At 38.9% G+C, this 11,619-nt stretch overlaps 1 protein-coding gene across 3 annotated transcripts; it reads right to left on the reverse strand.

Annotated features, from left to right (window-relative positions):
- Positions 1-397: 397 nt before the first annotated feature.
- Positions 398-10,945, reverse strand: mpp4b (MAGUK p55 scaffold protein 4b). Of its 3 annotated transcripts, none has more exons than XM_046860219.1 (21): positions 10,818-10,945; positions 10,494-10,568; positions 10,297-10,418; positions 9,494-9,571; positions 9,280-9,363; positions 8,370-8,501; positions 7,339-7,420; positions 7,112-7,197; positions 6,952-7,023; positions 6,689-6,885; positions 6,538-6,587; positions 5,656-5,673; positions 4,833-4,874; positions 2,749-2,766; positions 2,623-2,664; positions 2,009-2,176; positions 1,559-1,639; positions 1,335-1,428; positions 1,087-1,195; positions 782-913; positions 398-702 (listed from the first exon to the last, which is right to left on the reverse strand). In XM_046860219.1, the coding sequence occupies exons 2-21, from the start codon at positions 10,549-10,551 to the stop codon at positions 511-513; spliced, it is 1,857 nt and encodes a 618-aa protein (XP_046716175.1). In that variant the 5' UTR covers positions 10,552-10,568; positions 10,818-10,945; the 3' UTR covers positions 398-510. The 3 variants fall into 3 exon arrangements, with proteins under 3 accessions (XP_046716175.1, XP_046716166.1, XP_046716159.1); XM_046860210.1 differs by having other exon boundaries at positions 2,749-2,763; positions 9,247-9,363; XM_046860203.1 differs by having other exon boundaries at positions 9,247-9,363.
- Between the last annotated feature and the right edge of the window lie 674 nt (positions 10,946-11,619).

Below are 11,619 nucleotides of genomic sequence, written 5' to 3' on the forward strand. Positions count from 1 at the left end.
GTCAACCGACTGTGTTGATTGTTGCCCGTGGATACGTAGCGGTCGCTTCCGTGTCACGTGATTTCTACAACTCTGGTTTTAAACTCAGACTTAATGGAATAAATAAATAAATACATGTACTGTATAAATGTTTAATATACAATAATATTGTATATAAAAAATGAAACATTTTTTTAATTTAAAACTTTTTTTTAAATTGAAAATGTAATTATATAAAATGCAATGAGAAAATTGCTAATTTGTAATAATAAACTACAAAAATAAATAAATAAATAAAATATAATGATATTACATTTACACACACACACATATAGGCAGGATTATTTTTGCTTAAAAAAAAAAAAAAAATATATATATATATATATATATATATATATAATTTTTTCATCATAAATAATCCAGGCTCTTCGTTTTACCATCACACTGTGTTTTTACTCCACATACAGTGTGTGTTTTGGTGTTATGAGTTTAAACTGTTTGTCTTCAAAACAGCCGGCCTCCTGTTCACATTCAGAGTTCCTCAGCCGGTCGGATCCACGAGGCAGGAACCCACTGCGGCTCCTCCTGAGCTCTCCTCACCGCAGTCAGCAGCCGAACACAGGACGCCTGCAGGCCGTCGTTCACGATTACATGATCAAAAAACTGAGCGTAATGCTTCTCCATCCTGCAGTCTTCCTCCTCGATCTTATGAAAGTCCTCAACCTGTGAGAGAGAAATACAAAAAAAGGTAGGACACAGGAGACATGCAATTCTGCAACAGTGTGTGATCGTACAAACCCACCTTAAATGGTCGACTGGTGCAGTAATTAGTCACCTGGGCTTTGAGCCGTGTTCGTTTCATTTGGGCTAAAGGAGGAGGTTTTATGTAGATGATGTACGCTTTCAGCTCCTGAGTCCGTACTGACACGATATCCTGCACAGTAAACAGCAAGCAAAGAAAATCATTGATATTTATAGAGTTACACACATCTCTTGTCTTAGGGGAAAAACCCCCAGTTCAAGTCTTAAGATAAAAAACGAAGCACAATCAAAGTTAAAACAAAAGCTTGACCTGCTGAAAAAGTTCAAAGGCAGCTTCACACTCACATAAGGATGGATATCAATGATGCAGATCTTCCCAGCAGCTAGAACAGCCTTCACTGCGTCTACGCTGGTGCCGTAGAAATAACCCCTGAACTCCCCGTACTCCACAAACCTGAAACAAAACAAACGAATAAAATAAAATCAGTACATTTTAAAGAATAAAAAAAATATTGGTTTTTGTCTTCTTCATATTGTGCTATGGGTGCGCAAACTTTTACTCACAGCTACGACCATATAGAGTCTGAAATCACCTGTTTGTGTGTATCATGATCTCAAACTCATCCCTGCTGATGAAGTGATATTCCCGCCCGGGTTCCTCGAACATCTTCCGTGGCCTCGTCGTGTCTGTAAACAGAGAGTAAAGCATGCAAGATGTGGAGCCCAGAGAGAGAGAGCGAGAGAGAGAAAGAGAGAGAGAGAGAGAGAAAGAGAGAGAGAGAAAGATCACGAGGGGTGAGAACGAACGTGTACTGACGTGGCGTGGCTCCCTGGAAGGTCTTCGGGTTGATCTCGATCAGTTTCCTGCGTAACTCGTTCACGCCGACTCCAGAGGGACCTGAGAAAACAGTTTAGGAAATAAGAAGATGAACAAATTCACACACACACACACACACACACACACACACACACACACACACACACACAGGTGCCTCTCAGTTCTCTTAATCGTTGCTGAGATGTTTCTACACCTTGGCTGGAGTCTACCTGTGGAAACTTTTATTGATTAGACATGATTTCTAAAGGCCCACACATCTCTTAGGTGGGCTTCACAGCTGATAATGCAGATCATAGCAAAAAAGCAAGCCATGAGTTTAAGGAACTTCCTGTAGAGCTCAGGATTGTTGCAAGACACAGATCTGGTGAAGGCTACAAATACATTATATAGAAATAAATTATATATATATATATATATATCCAGACTTACCAAGTAGAGCAATGAGACGGTGTGTGTCGTCTGAGCGGCGCTGGTATCGCGCCACCTCCTCGTACGGATCTGAGAGCGAGATGGAGCAGCACAGGGAGTGAATCAGTCCTGAACCTCCATCTTGGGACCTACGCCGGCGACACACACGCAGACTCCTCCGGAATCCGGCTGAGACAATCACACACATCCAGACTTATACAAATAAACCGTACGATATATTATTCGATACAATATTTGAATGCAGAAATGGAATTGAATGATTTACAAACGTTTTGCAAATGCAAATATATTTTTCACACATTTCTTGAGTTTAAATGGGTCACATTGAAAAAATGAGGCCCACTGAATTTCCTTCTTCACACATCCCAGCTTGTTAGGAAGGTGGGGTCAGAGTGTAGGATTTGTTGCATTAAGGGTTGAGGGCCTTTCCCAAGGGCCCAACAGTAACACAACTGGGTTTTGAACCACTGACACAAACCAAAGCCTTAACCACTGAGCTTCCAGGATGGTCCCATCTATCATCACTGAATGGTGTGGTTGATGTTCTCTCAGTGATTGCTGAATTAGACTGTAAAAATTCTACTGGACATTTGAGAAATATTAGTGAAGCTTACTGAGATAAACGCCATCAACGCTGGCACTAAAGTCGCTTTCATCTGAAACCAGGAAGCAGATTTAGTGCTTTTGATAAACAGGACAAATAAATAGGTGACAATTAAACATGATGAGCGTGAACTTACCCTCCTTTAGCTCCTCTTCTTAGTTACCAATTAGATGAAATGAAGGGAAAATCAATTAAAATTGTTCGTGTATAATACAGTCATATAGTACCTGTTAAAAGTTTGGAAACATCTGGTCTTTAATGGTAATTTGAGACACATGCAGGTTTCTTCTGTTTCTATGGAGTTCTGCGGAATCCAAATTTGACATCGCTGGCCCTAAAAGAACTTGTGTAAGATGGAGAGAAGATGTGATCAGATTGCCTCTTCCTGACAGTCAAACATGAAGGTGGAGGCTTAATGGTTCGGGGTTGTTTTGGAGCAGGGAATGTTGGAGAATTATTGCAGAAAGTGAAAGAATTCCTGATCCAACATGGCTTCCATTCCATACTTTAACACCGTCTGGACTGCAGCTCATAGGCTTCACTATACAACAAGACAACGACTCGAACATACGTCTGATTCTGTGAGCGTTATTTAGAGAGATCCTATTGAACTGCTCTGGGGTGAACTGGATCACAAGAAAGAAATATCCAACTAGTGAAGAACATCTCTGGCGAGTTTTACAAGAGGTTTGGAGAAACTGTCCGAATGCATGTGTGTAAAGCCGTTATTCAATGCTAAGGGAAGATTTTTCAGTGAAAATAAATTTGAACCTCTGGACATTTTTGTTTTGTCAAAATAAATCTTCATACCGTTACATGACTGAGTGTGTTTCGTATAAACAAAAGGAATGCACGTGTCTCTCAACAACCATTAAAGACTCAAAGCCTACCAGATTCAAAAGCTTCCTCGTCTAAGGAAAAAAATACATTTCAATAGACTTCTTCATGGAGTAGTGAAATAATGACAAGATTTTGGGGTTTCTGAATCTGCATTAGAGTGGTTTAAGTCCTACCTTTCTGACCGTAAGCAGTTTGTTGTGATGGGTGATTGCAAGTCTAAGGTTGGTGTGGTGCAATCTGGTGTTCCTCACGGATCGGTTTTGGGCCCATTACTTTTTAGTATTTATATTTATCCATTTGGCCAGCTTTTAAGATCACTTGGTCTTAACTATCACTTTTATGCCGATGACACTCAGATCTATATACATTCTAAACCTGATGTCAATATGCCTGTGTCTTTTCTCTCTCAATGTTTTACTGAGATTGTGAAATGGATGTCAGAAAATTATCTTTGTCTGAACAGTGACAAGACCGAAGTGATGCTTATTGGTTCACCTCATCAGTTGTGTAAAGCAGAGTCTGTAACTTTAAGTTTGGATGGCTCTGCTTTACAATTCCAAACTAAACTAAAAAATTTAGGGGTGATATTTGACACCAATTTAACATTTGACCATCATGTTCGTAGCACTGTCAAAGCGTCATTTTTTCATCTCAGAAACATTGGCAAATTACGTCCCATGCTGACTTTCTCTGTTGCTGAAAAATTGATCAACACATTTGTATTTTCACGTTTAGACTACTGTAATGCTTTGCTGGCTGGAGTTCCTAAAGCTACCCTAAGTAAATTACAGTTGGTACAAAATTCTGCTGCTAGAATTCTGACTGGGACCAGTGCAAGGAACACATCACACCTATCCTGGAAAAATTGCACTGGCTTCCAGTTAGTTTTCGTATTGAGTTTAAAATTCTCATGCTGACCTATAAAGCCTTGAATAATCTGGCCCCTCAATATTTATGTGAGCTGTTAACCCCCTACACACCTTCACGTGCTCTACGGTCCTCTGAAGCTGGTCTTCTCACTGCCCAAAAAACACGGCTAAAAACTGTGGGTGATCGGGCTTTTTCTTCTTTGGCTCCTAAACTGTGGAATTCCCTGCCCTCAGAGATCAGGAATGCAGAATCCCTGGGTGTTTTTAAATCCCATCTTAAAACGTACTTTTTTAGGGTAGCTTTTATGTGACTTCTTTGTCTGTTATTTATTGAGTTTTTATTTTTTGTATAGTTAGTTTTAGTGTTTGTATTATTATGTGTATCTTTTAATTTTATCTGTTATGTCAAGCGCTTTGAGAAACTCCTTTTAAAGGCGCTATACAAAATAAAGGTTATTATTATTATTATTATTATTATAAGATTAGAAGATGAAGGAAAAAATGAAGAGACCTGTTTCTACAATAGACACATCTATAGCCGTCAAGTCATCCTCTGAAGAGAGAAGAAAAAGAACAGCATTATTTTATAGATCTATCTATCTATCTATCTATCTATCTATCTATCTATCTATCTATCTATCTATCTATCTATCTATCTATCTATCTATCTATCTATCTATCCATCCATCCATCCATCCATCCATCCATCCATCCATCCATCCATCCATCCATCCATCCATCCATCCATCCATCCATCTATCCATCCATCCATCCATCCATCCATCCATCCATCTATCTATCTATCTATCTATCTATCTATCTATCTATCTATCTATCTATCTATCTATCTATCTATCTATCTATCTGTTAGGGCTGTCAAAATTAACGTGTTTATAACACATTAATACATTAATTTTACACTGAACAAATTTGCACGTGATTAATGCAGCGCACGTTTCCGTTTGACCATTTTTATTAAAATATAAATAAATAAATATTCGAGGCGAAAGTAACACGAATATTTTGTCTTCATGCTCTATGTTGAGTTTGGTTTCACTAATAATAAACATGCATTTGCATAAAGCAGCCATATTTGTCAATTCCCATGTTGATTCTAGTATTAAAAACTTGAAAAGTATTAATATAAGGTACATTTACAACAGATAAAAATGGTGCGATGAAAATTGCGATTAATCGCGATATTAACGAATCACGTAACTCATGACAATCATGTGATTGACAGCTCTAATATATATATATATATATATATATATATATATATATATATATATATATATATATATATATATATAATTTAAGTGACTGCTGCTCACCTTCAGGGACTGTGCTCACTTTAGATTAGAACAAAACAGCCAAAAGACATTACTTGCTCAATATAAAATTACAATGTTTCATTAATATATTCTCAATATTAATCAAGTATGAAAAATATACAGACTGTTAAGAAAATGTATTTGAATCAATAATGTGTTTTTTATTTCATTAGTCTAAAATCTGACCGTATACATTTTCCCTTGAAATATGAGATGCTATCAAAACGTTTCGAGACTCTGTTTACAAGAAAGTACCTTATTTATCTACATTTACACACGATCACCTTCAAAATATTTGAACATCTGAACTGTGTCTTCTTTTTGAAGCTTGTCAAGCACCTTCTGCTATTTGGGAAGAGGGCGAAGTCCGCAGGAGCCAAATCTGGCGAGTAGGGTGGGTGCGGAAGTGAGATCGTGTGGATTGTTCTCCGACGATCATCATGCACAAGTTGCTGAATGTTTTTGACATTTCCAGAGGCTGAGCTCATTAAAGTTTTTCCTGATCTCTCATCGTCTTCCAGTGACGTCCTTCCGCTCAAAACACCTCGAATGGCTCCTTGCAGCATTGCCGTCGCCGGCAGATTTGAACAGTTTCACAGAGAATTTCACGTTTAATCTCTGGTCTAACTTGCTGTCCACGACCAAAACGCAGATGTGGTAAAACACGTGGTCAGTTAGCATCATAACTTTTGAAACTTTTTGATACCACCTCGTATAAAAATAAGGTTGTGTTATAGCCATTACAGTAGCAAACATATATTGTTCGCGCAAAATAGACAGATGCTTGTCTACCCATTGTAGGGTGGAGGTATGTGGAAGAAGGTGAGGAAAAGGTGAAAGGAAAGACGTCACATTTACAAGAGTGTCATTTTGGATACTCACAAATTTTGTTGCAGGAGTGGGTCTGGGTGCAGCAGAAATCTTTCATCTTCCTTAATGTGAAATGTTGAGAGTTTGTTGTACTGTATAATGATTTTAGATGATCAGCTTTGACATATCACTGTGTATAAAAAAAACAGCTTTAACCCCTGACCTCTTGAGCATGCAGGCAGAGGGGACGAGGCCCGCGCATGCAGAGCTGCATGGCAGTTTCTTCGCCTGCCACCAGAGGGCGTCTGTTTGGTCCACTATCTCCAGCAGGTTGCCCTTCCTAAAGGTCATACCAGCATCCACACATGGGATACCAGGGTCCTGGTGGGGGTTGTAGTCCACCATGGCTCGCACAAACATCTACGTTCAAGACAGACATGAGCAGCAGAACAAAGAAAACTTAGAAGAGGAAGAATAAAATCTCACCATGGTCTTGTTGTTGATGGGTCTGTCAGTAATCGGGACTACTTTAAACATAACTGTCCCGTGCGAGTGAGCCTGTTTTGGAAGGACAAGACTTGTCAGGTCACATCCATGAAGACCGAACTTTTCACATAAGAAAGTAAATAAGAAGGGAAACCCTAACCAGTATTTTGATTATTTGCTCTGGTTCGAGTCCAAACACAGGATAGCCGTTCACCTCCACCAATCTGTCTCCAGCATGCAAGAGACCTGCAAGAGGACAAACAAAATGTCAACACTGGGGCTACTTAATTCCATTCAAATACATACTCATATATATACAGTATATATACATATATATTGCATACGCTATATGTGAATATTGTTAAATAGGCACAGAAGAAATCTCACCACTGCGATCAGCCAGGCCTCCATGAATAACTCGAGCCACGTAGATCTCTCCTGACATTTCATCTCTCCGTATAGTCGCTCCCTAGAACAAATGAAAAAACAGTCTCCAATAAATCAATAAACGAGTGTCAGGTCAAAAAAACAGACAAAGCTGGAGCGGCTAATGATGATGTGGAAGATGATGAAAAAAAGTGGATGAAATGATGACGATCCATGAGATGAAAGCGATGATAAATGCAAACTTTTTTTGGAAAAACTAATAAGAAAAGAGAGAAACACCCAATTTTGTTCCATTCTTTTTCCTCCGATTCCAGCTCTCCTGTCTCTGTGGCTTTGGGAGAAGCTGGTTAGATGCGAGCCATTGGGCAAAGTGAATTGTTTATTGTCCTGATGCCTTGGAGATGTTGGTGGCGGTTTGGGTTTTCCTCTGTTTTTAGGTGAGGTGGTGCTGGTGCTCAGTGGCTGCAACCATCTTCTGACTAAGGAGTTGCACGTCCAGACTCTCCTGCTTCATCAAATCCACTGGAGGTGAAATCCAATTAGGTGGTGCCTGGCTTACATGACGGTAAACAATGGGGCTTGAAGGAGCAGTATGTACATATCACAGAACTTTGGGAGGAAGAGGAGGAGATTGTGAGCTTTGGGTGCACGGGGAAAGAGTGGCATCATTTGTAAAATTTTTAAATCCAGATAAACACCCACTAGAAAAACCTAGTGAGCAACCAAAGCTCCTGTCCCAGAATGCACTGGTCGGCTGGAGTGCAGGTCTTTCTCCAGGAGTGCTATTAATTTTCTGCAAGGTCTTCCTTCTTAGGTCTTCTTCATATAGGTTTGCTTGGGTTGGAATGAGGGTTTTGTTATCGCCGCGGTAATGGATCTCAGTCACCATGTTCCTTCACAGGATACAAGACTCGAGTTATTCATTAAAGAACAAAGGGTCTTCCAGATAGCATGTGGCACCTTCTGCAGAACTACCAAACAAACTGAGTGATGCAATAAGCTAAAGACTAGTTTTAACAGAAGATGCTCACCAAAGGTTGGTTGTTCTTTACCATGCAGACGATCCTCATGGCCTCCTCATTATTGACCAGATCTTCAGGCAGTGCAGGTAATACGGGCTCATAGTCCTTCAATCCAACAACATCATGGGCTGAGAGCAGGGCCTGAAAATACAGTATTCTAAATGCTCTGCATGCAAAAGTTTGTATTTTCAGACACAGCTGTATGGAGAAGCTCTATTCTGGGTATATATTAAGTTGTGAAGTGGGAATACTTGCTTCGACTTGACATTTTAAATAATTATTACACAAATTTCCAAAGATCATGAAACATATTTGAAGTAAATACATAGCAATTTGTGTGAACACGACAATAAATAAATTCAAATATGGAAATATGGATCAGCAGGCTGACGAAGTACACAAAGCATGTAGTTGAGTTGAAGGAAAATATTACTCCGGCTATTACCTTCTTATTATCATTTATGTCACAAGATTTTTTTGCTTAATCAGCTGTTTTTGTGAAAACACTCTGTTACTCACTGATTGATTTCTATTCAAATTAAAATGATCCCAAAACAGGAGTTTCTACATCATTTATTTCTCTCTAAATGTTCTGCTTGCTGTTAAACTGACGCTGAACTGTGTGTTGGTGATCAGTAGATTCCACCAAACGCCAATCAAAACAAGTTGAAAACAGAGCACACCCTGATTGGTGACTGGCTGTGTGTTTGACCAGTTATGTTTTTATCCACTCATAAATGAAAAGGAACCACCGATTGCACAAAAATATACTTGAGTAAAAAGTACGATATTTGACATTGAAAAGTGATGAATTAAAAGTCAATGGAAATTAAAATACTTTAGTACAAACACAAGAAAAAACAACTTGAGTACAGTAACAAATTACATTTATTTTATTGTTGTCCACCACTGTGGGTACCTGCATGTGGGGCTCCGTGAGAAGGCGGTAAAGTTCTCTAGCCTCGTAGGATGGATACGGCACAGCTCTCAAATCTGACAGAATCTGAAACATCCCACAGGTAAACTCAGGAGCAGTTACTTATTGTTATATTTTCGCAGAAAGCAAAAGCCGGAGATCTAGGGTAAGGTTTAGGATGAATATAGGATGATTATAAAACATCAGCATTCTTAACCTCGAGGGAGAGCCCAGAGGCGTAGGGGAGGTACGGGGTGGGCGAGCTCCTCAGATATTGCCGCAAACACTCGTAAACCTGCACATGAAGAAAGAGAGAGAGATCCTGGTTAAACTATCAGCAAATTAGTGATGGGAAGATCGTATCATTTTAGTGACTTTGTTCTTTGAATCTCGTTCATCATTATGAACTTCTTATAATTTGCTTTTTATACCCCGGACATTATTGTGTATGTTTTCAAGTTTAATAATAAAAAAATGCGATTAAGTTCGAAGCGGAGATTAAACAAACTTGCGTTCCGCCACTCTATACGTTCCTGAGGGAACTCGGATTGTAACTATGTTCCACACGTGAAAAAGGATTGCATTCAGTACACGTGTTCTAAACCGAAAAAAGTCCTGCACCGAAAAATATAGGTACAAATACGTGTACCGTTACACCCCTAAAATATGTTGCAAGCATATATAACTGCATAGAGTCTATGAGAGTCACGTGAGAAAAAAACTAACGAATGACTGGGACCAAAGGACTCATGAGATGAACTACTCAAGTGTGTTTCCTGTGTATTGCACTGCATGGTGTTTTTGGGAGTCACATGACAAACGAACGACTCGGACGAGAAGAGTCAAGATGTAAACTACTCTTTTCTGTTTCCTGGACATAACCTACGGAGAGTTTGCGATGCTTTCCTCAAGGTCGTCCAGTAGAAAATGAAACGAATCACTGTTTGAGTTGACTCGTTTTTCTGAGTCACGTTCATTCATAATGAACGTTTTTCCAAAGCGTTTTATTCTTTAACTGACCTTCAGTAAAGATCGTAGCCACGACGTGTTTAGGAGACTGTAGAGCAGTCCTATCCCGTTTATGTCCTTGTCGACAAAGTCCTTTACTCCTCTGACAACGTGAGACAAGATCTGGATGAGATCTAGACAAAAAAGGGTGAGAACGATTACTATTACTTGACGGCACCATCACGAACCATAACACAGTCATCTCTTACCGCCTTCGTCTTCACTGGGCAGATCCGCTTTGGCCCTGTTTTCCATCACTGGCTTCATCGATTTCACATCCAATGCTGCATACAGTAACACAATCATGTCTTCATTAGCACTCATAATAGATAATAATAGATTTATGCAGCAAATATGGCTTGAAACAAAACGAGTGACCAAAATCTGTAATTCCTTCTGCCTGTAACCTTTAAGGAGGACCAACATTCATTCAAGGACAGGATTCCAATACTAATTTGTCAAGTTTAAGTTGATTAGTGTGAATACTCTGCATTAAATACTTTTATTCCAGAAAGATCCATGAAGCTACTTACCCTTTTATTCTTTCTCTCTCTTTCTCTCTATGTCCTCTTCTCTGTTAGTGTTCTTTTTCCAGTCAGGAGCAGACTTTAGACCAGAGAGTTGTGTCAGTACAGAGTGTAATCCCTCTCTATCCTTAATCCCACGCAAACACAATGAAGAAAGCGTTGTGTGTGTGAGCGGGGGAGGGGATTAAAGCCTCAGTAAATGATTTTTCTTGAATAATACGCCAACTTGACTGTCTTTACATCCCAATAACTATCACTTGGATCAAAAAATGGCAAAAATAGAATTGGAGATTCGATACGTATCACTATACAGAGGGTTGCGATACGATATCTTGCGATACTGTAAGGCGATATATTGGGATATTTTTTATTTTAGGAATAGGATATAATTTTAGGAAAGCTGTCATTTAGAACACCACCATATGCAAATATTAGCAACACATTTTTTACCGGAACCCAATGGGATCTGCATTTGCCTGTGAAACAACCATTTTTTAAATACCTTTGGCTCAGAATGCATTTTGAAGTATACACTAAAATTTGCTACAAATATCCCACGGTTTTATGATGAAAACGCAATCCTAAGTGTGCTAACCGTGAGTCTGAATGCATGTGATTCATTTTGCTACCATTTCTGCTTGGACATGTTTCACACATCGAATCAATTTAAGAAATACATTTTAATTTAGCAATTTATAAAGCATTAAAATTAGTATGTAATTCATATATTAAAACTACTGTTGGGAATGGCATATAATTTATATTTATAATATAATTTTTTACACCAAACTTGGCACATATAGTAATG

This window comes from Silurus meridionalis, chromosome 1 (genome assembly GCF_014805685.1).
Source record: "Silurus meridionalis isolate SWU-2019-XX chromosome 1, ASM1480568v1, whole genome shotgun sequence".
Taxonomy (NCBI): domain Eukaryota; kingdom Metazoa; phylum Chordata; class Actinopteri; order Siluriformes; family Siluridae; genus Silurus; species Silurus meridionalis.

Bases quoted from the DNA above. Each gene is read 5' to 3' on its own strand.
- mpp4b (XM_046860203.1), bottom strand. From the start codon at position 10,551: ATGAAGCCAGTGATGGAAAACAGGGCCAAAGCGGATCTGCCCAGTGAA. The intron at 7,024-7,111 runs GTTAGGGTTTCC...CTTCCAAAACAG, and splicing joins AGCAAATAATCAAAATACTG to GCTCACTCGCACGGGACAGT. The intron at 1,640-2,008 runs GTAAGTCTGGAT...CTGTTTTCTCAG, and splicing joins CCGTCTCATTGCTCTACTTG to GTCCCTCTGGAGTCGGCGTG.